Source organism: Pleurodeles waltl, chromosome 4_2 (assembly GCF_031143425.1).
Source record: "Pleurodeles waltl isolate 20211129_DDA chromosome 4_2, aPleWal1.hap1.20221129, whole genome shotgun sequence".
NCBI classification, from domain to species: domain Eukaryota; kingdom Metazoa; phylum Chordata; class Amphibia; order Caudata; family Salamandridae; genus Pleurodeles; species Pleurodeles waltl.
In genome coordinates, this window is record NC_090443.1 from 13,036,866 (window position 1) to 13,048,900 (window position 12,035).

Here is a 12,035-nt window from a genome sequence, read left to right on the forward strand (position 1 = left end):
TCCTGTGTGCTCTATCATATCTTGTTAACAGCCTTTGGGTGTTAGAAATTCTTCAGTGACTGACTGCCTGCACCCCAACCCTTTTGCCTGACTCAATCAATTAAGATTCCTTATCTGGAGGAGATGCATCTGCTGTGGTTTGTGAATTAGCTCTTTTACAAGCGTTTGATACCACCAGGGAGTCTGGTGGAATATCACCTCTAATAGAAGCAGGATCAGAATGAGAGCCTTGTGTCTTTCATTGACAATGGGTATAATTATTCTGGCATGGACAGGGTCCTTAAAAATGTCACCCGTATGACGGTTCATGGCTTTTAACATGAGCAGGTATTGACAAGCCCTAGTGGTGGAGGAAAAGGTTTCAAAGAGAAAATAATCTTCCATAGAGTCCTTGTGTAAGGTGATCTGATGATATACAGCCGCCCTAGCTACCAGCTCATGAAAAGATGTGGTGTCATCTGGTGGAGATGTTTTAGCTGGCTATATGTCTTCGTCCAGATCACCTGGTGGTTGAATATCAAATGTGTCCTAGGGATATAATGGTGGCTATTGTGTGCCATGATCCCCTCATCTATCTTCCACACAGGATTGCTGAGAGCCCTGTGGAGTTTCCCCTAGTTATGTCCTCTACATCTGCTTGAGGAATAGGACTGGTCGCAATGTTTTTTTTTTTTTCTTTTTTTTTTTTTTAGGAGGAGGCAGTAAATCAATGACCTCTTTGAATGAAGACTGACGCTTGGATTGAGTTGGTGTCAGCTTACCTGATTTTATGATGATACGACCAGTATTAGGCTGAATATGTATTGTCTTTTGTTTCGGATCGAGTTTCTCCGCCGTAGTCTGTAAAATAGGCTCTGGTGCCGAAGCAGTCAATTTCAATGCTGAAGTCAAAGCCTTGTGTTTCAGTGCCGAAATGGTCGGTGCCGATGTCGTCAGGAACGAAGATGTCGATAGCTGGCTCTGTGCCGAAACCATTCGAGTCTGAGGCGTGGCAAGAGATTTTGGCTTAGTCTTTGGTGTCAGGCCTGAGGGCAGGGCATCCTTAGCTATTGTTCGATGCCTACCATGGCCCAGCACCCTTATGTTCGTCCTGTGACGAATATTTTTTGGTGTGAAGGATAGGGGCCTTTGTATTCACTGTGTGCTGCGCCGATGGAATCTCCTGTGTGTGCACACTGATCTCAGCCTTAGAGTCGGATTCGGTGTCTGGAATGGAAAAGGCCTCTTCCTCTGCCGGGGAAGCCTCATGCAGCTCTTCCTGTGGTTCAATGTCTACGAGACCGAAGATGTCTGGTGTCTCTTCCATCTCCTTGCGCTGCATTTCTTTTCTATGTGCCCGACAATCCCGCAGTGTCTTCTTCGATTGAACAGTCAACAGCCCTCACAGCGCTCCTCGTTGTGGTCAGGAGATAAACCGAGCTTGCAACCTGAATGGAGGTCTGCATGTGCGTACTTAGAGTGGCAGCTAGGACAAAATCTAAATTCCGTCAGTTCCATCAGCAGCGCAATCTTTACCTGTATTGATACTGTGAAAATAACAAAGAGAAGCCCGACCGGGCAAGGGCCGAAGGCTGGGGGCGAAACTCGATGAATCGACAAACAGCGATTTTCTTCCTGTTCTCGATGTATGTGAATGGAACGCAAACAAAAACAATACAGATGAGCATGAAGATGTATAATGATCCGAAGGGAGCCCGAAATGGCTCTGACCCGGAGCATCGAAGAACACGTCCAAACTTGATGGAGGAAAGAAAGCAATCTAACAATGGAGTTGATGCCTGTGTGCAGCACCAAGAGGAGGGGTCACATTACCTCATGACTCCAATAGGTTCTTCAAAGAAAAACAACTTGCACACATCCAGACCCAACACTAGATGCCAGACGTATGCAGAGCATGTGTATCTACAGCCACACATGCCATCGAATGCAGATTTCAGTTATCGCTCTGCACTTCAACAGAAGATCCCTACCAATGGTTGAGAGGTGCGTGTGATGCATCAAACCTCATCAGAGTTTGTAGCAGCTTAAATTGTGTCAAGACTAACAAGGCTTCAGGGGCAAGTTCAGTGCATCCATGAAAATGGACATTTAGGTGTTGAATGGCTTGGGAAAAAAGAGGGTAACTGTTACTGGGATGGACTGGGGTGATTTTCTCTTGTTAGTTGTGCTCATGGTCTGTGGTGAAGAACCTATGCCCACTTGATAGCTAGGTGCTTATGATAAGAAATCTAAATATTAAATGTCAGAGCACCCAAAGAGTAGGAAATGTGCAAAGGTCTTCCTTGGAACCCTTTTGCGCGGCCTGCCCTCACAAAGGACACACCTCCCCCCAGTCTGGTAGAGATACTGATCTGCCATAACATACTCCTCAACTTTATGGACTGGAAGAATAGCCACTAACTTCACCTCGAAATCACACCCTGGACATAAAAACCAAGACTGATGACATCAACGGACCTCACTTGCAAAGTGAGGCCATTCCTTTCAGACACCAGTTTCTGAATGTATGTCCAATAACTGCTACTTTATCAACTCAATGGAGGTAATGCATTACTTGTCAGCATCCAAGAGGCTCACCCAATTACCCTAAAGACTTTTGTGCACGCTGTTGCACCCCTCATGAAGGGCCTACGAAGATTTGACAAAATCACTCCAGCTCTCGGAGATTTTCACTTGCTTCCTCAGCCCAGCTGTATTTACTCCTATACATGTTGCATTACCTACAAAGCACTTAACAATGGCATTGCTTGATTTAAGACCTACAAAGTAAAAGTATCTGGAGGACTTGCCAAACGCCCTGCAAGATAGCCAGACAGTAGACAAGTGTCAGAAGACAGGCTTTTTGCTACATGTGTGACATTCTATCCCAATAAAATCTGTCATGCTCAATTCCTCCTCTGTTTTCATAACAATACAAGACTTGAACTCTTCAAGCAACAATTCACTGCTATTTAAACTTGTAGCAACAGAACATTGGAATTACACCTCTCCTGTCCATACTCCTCACCAAGGACACAATTCCCCCCCACCCTTCTTTGCTCCAACATCATCTTCAGCAGTTTGCTGTCCAGCTCTATCTCCTCTCTCCGTGTCCCAGCAGTGCCTACAGTTGCAAACATTTATGATGTAGACTGAGGAACAACAGAATAGAGAACGATTGGCCAAGTGTCTATAACTGTGTGGTATAGCATGGGCTTCTACCTGTTTGTGAACAAGGTGACAAGCTTGACGGCCCAATTTTTGCAAACAAGGCATTCTAAAAAGCAGTAAAAGCACACTGGGAATGATAGGGAAAAGGCTGGCTTACCTTCACAGAATTTCGCATCTGCTCCACAAACGCCCTCCTTTCTGTCAGCTCCCCAGGCTCAATTTTGAATTTCCGCGGGTTAGACTCCACAATGCGTTCACTCATGTTAAGGACAAAGCGTTCCGTTAGGTGAATTTAGTAAAGACAAAAGTGTCTGCCCTAACCCAAACCTCGGGCACAAAAACATTTAGCTGCACGTGCAGATGCATGTGCAATCAGCATGGTTTACTTACTGCTCCACTCACTCAGAGGAAGCCCTCCATCTTGATCTTATTTTCACACCTCCAAAATAACCAATACTTCCCAAAGACCTAGATGGAGTGCCCAGCATTGAAAACCTTCCCCCCATACCGAAAACGACTTTTCACCTTCCCTACAAATGCTAGATCACCCCCCACCCCTCAACAGATTCAATATGCTGTTTTTTCCTACCACAGTTCTCAATATAGGGCTCAAAAACATTGCACTAGCGTAGAATGCAACATTTTCCTTGTTTACAAAGCACAGTATGGGGGGAAAACCCCACCCATGGGAATGACGTGCTTATGAAGGACATTGCTCAGCAGAAAGGGTACTCTTTTTAGAGGCATTGAGCTCAGTATATAGGGCATGCATGGGAGGTTATGTGCCCTGCATGAGAAGAATAAGGCATAAGACAGGGTGGTGTTCACCAATAAGAGACACAATGACCAGGCAGGAGAAAAGACCTCCTTGTGAAGCTGACCAAGAGGCAGCTGAGGGTGCACTGCATCTGTGAGGTGTATGGCTTTTTGCACAGTGGGTGCCATGCCTTTGAAAAACATAATGCTCAGGACAATGGTTGTAATTTACGGCTCTGTGCATTTGAGAGTGCACGACCTTAAAGAGGCCAAGTGCCCCGACTTAGATTATGATAAGTACCATCCTTATGGCACAGGGGTGCCGCTTGAAATGAGTCATGACTGCAAGCACCAGTTTTGAGAGTTCATAGTGGAGCACATACATGTGATGCAGTTTTCCAGTAGAGCCGGTGCACAAGTTTGGGGGTCTCACAACAGAGCACATGAGGTTAGGGCTCCTGGTGAAGCACATGCAAAGGTGGCAAGGTATTCCAGTAGAACACACTCAAGGGTGGTGAAATTAGCCACTGGAGCAAATGCACAATTGGTCAGGCCACCCACTCTTGCACATAACTGGGTATCCTGGTACACCACATGCACATATTGAAAATACATTGAAAAAAATGAATTTCATGAAGAAAAGAAAGAAATAATGAAGAAAAAAACGATCTTAAGGAAGCTTAATCTAAAATCAGGGATAAATTATGAGTTAAAAAAAAAAAAATTACGATTAGCGTTCAAGTGAGTGTGGTAGAGAAATGTAAAGGTTAGTGTTAATTTTTAGGGCTAGGGTTCATGTAAAGGCTGAGGGAAGCAAATGGGTGTGTGAGCAAGGATTAAAATGAAAGGTAAAGTTCATCTTGGTGACATTTTCAACATTATAACTTTCTCGATCTGGGGTCCTTCATAATGTACAATGAAAAATATGTGGTTATGGGTTTCTTGAATGTGCAGTAATTAGCAATCGTTGTTATAGAATTATTTATTTTCTCAAGATGCGGAAGCTCATGAATAGGAAGCGAGTCTTCTTAGTTGTGCATATAGTAAAGGGGTCTGACGAGCGTCTCTAATTATTTTCCAAAGTCAAAGAGGGGAACACTGGGAAAATACCACTAGACCTAGGGTTCACTGTTCATATGGGTGTATCTTGATTCTCCACCTCACCTTCCCACTTGTGGATCCTACCATATGTACTACCAGCCCCTGCAGAAGAACTAAATGAACTCTCCAGGACACTAGGGATAGGGCTGACTCTTCATTTATAGCATACCACTGGTAATGAGATTAATTATAACTAGTATTCTTTTACGGAATACCAAGAGCATGTCATAACCTCCGACATGGACATCACATGAAAATAAAGCGTTGCTTGCAGGGCTCTGAACTGATGCCATCTCTGTAATATGGAGTTATACCTCTAGAGCATCCAAACAGATATTTATCCAGCATTACAGGCCGACAAGGGCCTGGTTCTTATGTGTGACCCCTGCATGAGGTATTAATCAGACTGAGTTATAGTTATCCCAGAGTCTACTGCTTGCAGCTGAAATCAAAGGTTCAACATGAAGGTCCCAGTAAAGCAGCAGCCTGCCTGGGAAATGAGCAGAAGCTTTCACATGAACTGCGTTTCAGGCATAAGGACCAGTAACTACTTATTTTGGAAAGACTCTTGTAGGCCACTGATAGCAGCTCAATGTACTTAGGTAACATCTGGCTATACCATCTAGGTTACATGTGAACCAAGAGCCAAAATTTCCCAGGCATGTTATAAAGCGCACGGCAAGGTAGAGCTTGTGAAATGTACCCTAAAACCAGCTATAGGGCTGCTGCTGCTCTTCTCAGATCACCACAGGATGCAGATTGGGGATTTATGCCCTTGGTGGAGGCAGCTCGCCACCAAAAAACCTTCTCTTCACTCCCTGCTGAAAATACTTCTAGAGCACAAAGCAGCCTCCTAATCAGCAATAAGACACTACAGTAAAAAGGCTTCTGATCGTCATTTCTTCTGAACAATCAAAATAACCATCTCGCCATAAAAGAACGGTCATCTGATAGTCAATTATTAATCAAGGGATGAGTGGCTATCTTGAGAGCTACAAGTAGAGCAAGTGATTCTACATATATATCCGCATGCCAGCCAACAATGGGTGCTAAGCGGGCTGTTTATTCATCTTGCTGCAGTAGAAATGCTAACAATCCTTCTATAAAATACATAACTATAGGGATATTTTCTCATTAAATGCATTTGTAAGAATTATTTAACAGTGACTTTTGCTCTGTAGCATTTTATCTGGGTATACTGGATGTATTTTTGTAAGGCACTGCATTAGAACAGAAGTCAAGCTTCCAGCCTCTTGAAAAGAACTAAGGATTTCGATTTGGGGCACCTAAGGCTAGAGGGTGTTTTGGGTATATTAATCATCTTCAAAACTAGGTACATGCACACTAGCATTATTGAGGGCAGCAGGTTAACTGTGACAACTAAAGGCAGACAAAAAAAAATCAAAATACTCTGTGAGCTCCTGCACCAAAGGTGTCGAATTCCAGCCAATCATATACATTCAGGATATCAATGGTTTCTTCCAGATCCTCCAGATCCCACTCAATGCTGCGAAGGCTATTCCGCAGCTCATTAGTTGTCCAGTCGAATTCTTCTTTACTGACGACATGAGTCTCCTGAAGCAACTCATACCATCGCTGGTAGAGGCCCCTGGAAGTATTTACCGCTTTCTGCACCTCCCTGCAATAAAGAGTCATAGGTTAGTACAATCGCCTAGCAATTAATTTTTGACCTGAGGTGTGAATTGAAACTCTGCAGAACTAGCTAGCTCCAAGGCACAAACCTCAGGAGAGTCTACTGATGGGCTCCACTCTACTCTGTCATCAAATCACACACTGCTGCTTTTTAAAAAGTCTTCACATTCTATTTGCTTAGATTACAAGGACTGTACAAATGCTTACCAGGATTAAATGAATCCACTATTCACGTAGTGGGGAATGTGGGTCTCCAATCAGGAGTTTGGGAAAACACATACCGTGAATTGGGGGGTGGTTAGTTTTACAATCACAGCACGGTAAAGTAGGGTGGAGGGGGGCTAGGTGGAGGGCTACGTTTTACAGATCACATCATGCATAGGGGCGTGCACAAACTTGGAATCGGTACACAAGATAAGGGGAACGCACAAGAGAGCATTCCTATGACACATAAAAACCACATTAATAGACCACCTTCGATAACACCACAATTATGGATACTGAGAGACTATTCATCCTCACATGGAATGTAAATGGATTAGGGAATAAACATAAAAGGAGCCTCACACATAAAGCCATATATAGGTACAATTCAGACATTATATTTCTGCAGGAAAACCATCTTATGGATACGCAACATAAAGCCATGGACAGGGGTAAATACAAACTACTGGGACACATGCAGTTCACATCCGGTTCCGGAGGGGCCATGACACTTATGAAAAGCCTCCCATTCCATACCACACGCATGTGGGCAGATCGACACGGCTGCTATATAGTGATACTGGGGACATATAAAAATGTAATATGTATTGGTTAATGTGTACCTACCCCCGGGTCTGCACAGAGAGATACTTCAGAAAATTGGGACAATACTTACCACCAGCGTCAATTATACTGGGAGGTGATTTAAATATGGTGATGAATGCAGAGTTGGACAGGGCTAGGGCATCAAAGTCAGGCTGCCCCAACAAGGGGAAGCTAGAGGGCTTCACGCAGGTAATGGGTCTATGCGATGTGTGGAGATCTCCACGGACAGGAAAAGGGGTATTCATACTATTCAGCCGTCCACAACATCCACTCCCGACTGGACTATTTTCTAACTACAGCGGACATGCTACCAAGGATTATACTGATAGATTATCAGGCCAGGGGAATTGGAGACCATGCTCCACTGCTGATGCTGGTGTCTCTCGGCCCTCGGCCGCCAGGAAAACAAAGGCGGATGCAAACATGGCGACTACAAAATACAAATGTGGTCGAGGGGATAGAGCAAAGCACTCAGTACTACTTCACAGAAAACAAAGGGTCGGTACAGAGCCTGGTAGTCCTGTGGGAGGCCTAGAAAGCCACTATCAAAGGGGAGATAATAGCGGGAGAAGTAGGAGAAAGGCGGCACAGAAAGAAAAGATTGGTAATGCTAGAGACTGAACTTATAGCATTGGAACGGCAATATGCAACACAACCGACACAAGAAATTAAAAAACGGATGCCTCAAACAAGAGAGAACTACAATATAGTAACCCGAGATGAAGTACGCCAGCAATACCTACTACGTAGCAAATAGCTTTATGAAGCTGGAAACAAAGCAGGTAAATTGTTGGCATGGCTGGGAAAGAAGGATCGCAGTGATTCCCACATCAGGGAACTCTGGACAGCCAAAGGGAAGCTAATTAGAGATTCTGAGGAAATAATGGAAGAAATGACAGCCCAAATGGAGGATTTTTATAAATCCTGCATAACTATCCCAGAAACAGAAATAGATAGCTTTCTAAATGACTGTCCCGTGACACGCCTATCATTGCAACAAACAGCGGATCTCGAGGAGGAGACCACAGAGGAAGAAATGTCAGTGGCACTGGGGCAACTACAAAGAGGGAAATCGCCGGGGCCCATCGGATTCCCCATCGAATTTTTCCAGACACTCAGGAGGGGGCAGATACTGCAACTGTGTGCGGCATTACATCACGCAGTTGAGGTAGGGGAACTCCCACCACATATGAGAACAGCGACGATCATCCTACTACCCAAACCAAACAATCCTAGAGACCGAGGGGATTCCTATCGCCCGATCTCGTTGTTAAATGTTGATGCCAAAATACTGGCTAAGACGTTGGCAATACGACTGAGCAGGGCAATGGCGACCCTGGTTTATCCGGACCGCTCCACGGCCTTGAACCTCCACAGACTTCACAATAACCTGGCCTTAATATCACACTCAACTACGGGAAGAGCAATCCTTTCCTTAGATGCCAATAAGGCGTTTGATTCTGTAGAATGGGAATACACGTTTGGTAGGTTGGCCAAGATGGGGTTTTGCCCCAGATTCCGGAAATGGGTTGAGCTACTTTACAAATGACCAACAGCGAGGGTGAGAGTCAATGGATACACATCGCGGGAATTCGTCCTTCACAGGGGGACTGGGCAGGGGTGCCCTCTGTCGCCGATACTATTTGCATCGGCGATCGAGGGACTAGCTAGCTGGATAACAGCAGATCCACTGATAAGAGGATGTCTCACTGGAGGGGATGAGGAAGATCGAATCTCGCTTTACCCGGAAGATATACTACTGTATCTGACTCGAACACCATTTTCAAAGGCCGTCTGGGAGATATATCTCGGGCTTGTGGGGTAGTATCAGGATTCTGAATAAATTGGGATAAATCACTCATATCGAGTGGGGATATGGGAAGCAGAACATAACACACTGTTACCAATTAGAGTGGAATTAGAGAAATTCAAATACTTAGGAATTTGGATATCAGGTAGACCCCGTCCACTACATAACCAACCTACAACCCCTACTGCAGCTATTTGAAATGGAGACTAAGCATTGGCAAACTCTCCCGCTCTCGCTGATGGGAAGGGCAGCACTTTAAGATGGTGGCACTACCGCGCTTTTTAAAAATATTTTACACCACTCCCCATACCCAATCCCAGAAATGTTATTTCGCCAGACAGACTCCCTGTTACGCACACTACTATGGTCGGGGGGGGGGACAACCCAGAATAAAGCTGCACACCTTACAGAGACCAAAATATGAGGGGGGCATTGCCCTACCAAATATCTGGAAATACTATGAAGCAGCACAATTCAGCACAAATAAATCATTAGGCCTTTACTACACAAGATGACCCAGCGTTTAGAGGAGACAGGGAAATTATGCATAAGCATAGCTACCTGCACTGGCTGTATGGGTGGCAAATAGAACCCTGAATTCAGCCCTGCAACTAAAACGGTCATACAAACCTGGAATAAACTCACCAAGGAGATGGGATGGGCCACACGTCTGACACCCAAAACACCTTTATGGGAAGGAAATAGACTATCCAAGATAAATACATTAACGGGCTATAAAGGATGGGATAACATTGGCATAACATACTTAGCTGACATATGGGACACAAACAGGAAGGCACCCTTTACACACCTCCAAAACGAGTACCAAATGTCAGACGCACAATGGCTACAATACGCCAGTCTGAAGGCAGCCCTACAATGTAGCATCCCCACGGAAGAAGAAAGACAGGAAAACGCCCCACTAGAAATGAGACTTTTAGAGGGAAAGATACAAAAGAAATTAGTATCACAAGTATATGGTACGATCATGAGACATACACAACCCTCGTTGTCTGGTCTATGGGAACGATGGAAAAGAGACTGTAAGGATTTAGATGAAGAGGGCTGGCCGGAGGCACAGATCTTTCCAGCAGAAGTGGCTATCCCGGCATCCCTCAAATTAATACAGATTGAGATCTAACACAGGGTATATTACACAAGATCTCTACTTTTCAAGAGGGGGAGGGCAGCAAACAACAAATGTCTAAGGGGATGTGGAAAGGAGGGAACATTTTGTCACACACTGTGGACCTGTCCTCGGGTCGCAAATTTTGGGAGAAAGTAAGGAGAACCCTGAAAAACGTGACAGACTAGCACTGAAGTAACGCCGGAGTTAATGCTACTCAGGGTTTGGGGCCACACCGAACATAACAGATATCAAAAACTATTGATTAACCTAAGTTGCATGCTCACAAAAAGGGACATAGCTAAGAGATGGAGAACTGAAACACCACCAAGCCACAAGGACTGGAGAGAGGGTATGGACAGGTGCCGAATACTGGAAAGAGAAATATACAGAGATAGAGGCAATGAAAAAAAATACGAGAATATATGGGAAAACTGGGAAATGGGATAGTTCAATTGCTGCCTGCGGACTACTAGAAACAGTAAAAAGGGGAACAGTAGGCGGGAAGACAATCCATACAATTCCACCGAGACACAGAGGCTTGATAACAAGTGAGAGTGGGACAGGGAAGTTACAAAATCCTAAGACAATTGCAGACCTGAGAAGATGACATTTATACTGAAGAGGTACCGACGGGGGGGAGGAGAGAGATGAGGAGACTACACTAATATGTGATCAATCTGGTTGATATATGGATTAAGGGGTAAGCAAAATGCTGTTGTAATACGTTGTGTTGCATACGAACCAATAAAAATGTATAAAATAAATAAATAAATGAATCCACTAATGAAAACAAAGTATAACACTTGAAAATACATCAATCACAGATTTGTTTACAGACATCTTTGAAGCAAAGTTTGTCCTTTTGAATGTGAGTTGACAGACTGATCTAACGAAGTAAAGCAATTCAAATTCAATACACGTCTGTAATATAAAGAACATAACGCATTGGTTCAAATGAAACCCCAGACGCAACAATATCCATTGCCCCACCTCTCGCGCCCCACCTCTCGCACCCCACCCATGTAGCTGAAAAAAAACAGGCTGAACAACAATATATGAGAGAACAATCACCACAACAATAACATCAAACAGAAAAAACATGTATTCATCTATCTGAGACCTTTCAGGCAAGTCCTTTTTCACTTTACTGCAATTCTGAGAACCCTCCAGTAGACAAAAACCATACACATCTTTTTCCTGCAAACACCCAAGCACTTCCACTTTCTCATCAGACGTGGATATCGAACTGTGATTTTTCCACCACCTTAATGGTAGCCACGAACACTAACAACCTTATTCGACCCATGCTAGTACTTAAATGTTCATCATCACCCACACCCGTCTTAAAAATCATGATGCCCCTCTTACTAGATGTCATTTTTGCTACCTACCTATTCATCATGACATTACAAACAAGATAATCGCCATTTACTCTCTCCATTCTGTCTTTTTTATTGACTGGAAATACACCAATCTACTCAGTTTCCATCAGCAGAGTACTGAAAACAATACCTGTTTAGCTGTGAACTGTGGTGAAAGTCTGTATTCTCACAACCTCTTTTTAGACCACTTCCAATTACTACCAGACCAAAGCATCACTATCACACATTATGTAATCAATCTACT

General features: G+C 44.1%; 1 protein-coding gene across 1 annotated transcript in view; it reads right to left on the reverse strand.

The window, feature by feature from the left end:
* The window catches only part of STX10 (syntaxin 10), a 113,261-nt gene that overhangs the window by 73,639 nt on the left and 27,587 nt on the right, over nt 1-12,035 (reverse strand). Inside the window, exons 2-3 of the mRNA XM_069230403.1 lie at nt 6,477-6,646; nt 3,308-3,402 (exon numbers count right to left, since the gene is read on the reverse strand). Of these exons, the coding sequence (XP_069086504.1) occupies nt 3,308-3,402; nt 6,477-6,646 (265 nt within the window). The remainder of the gene's footprint in view (nt 1-3,307; nt 3,403-6,476; nt 6,647-12,035) is intronic.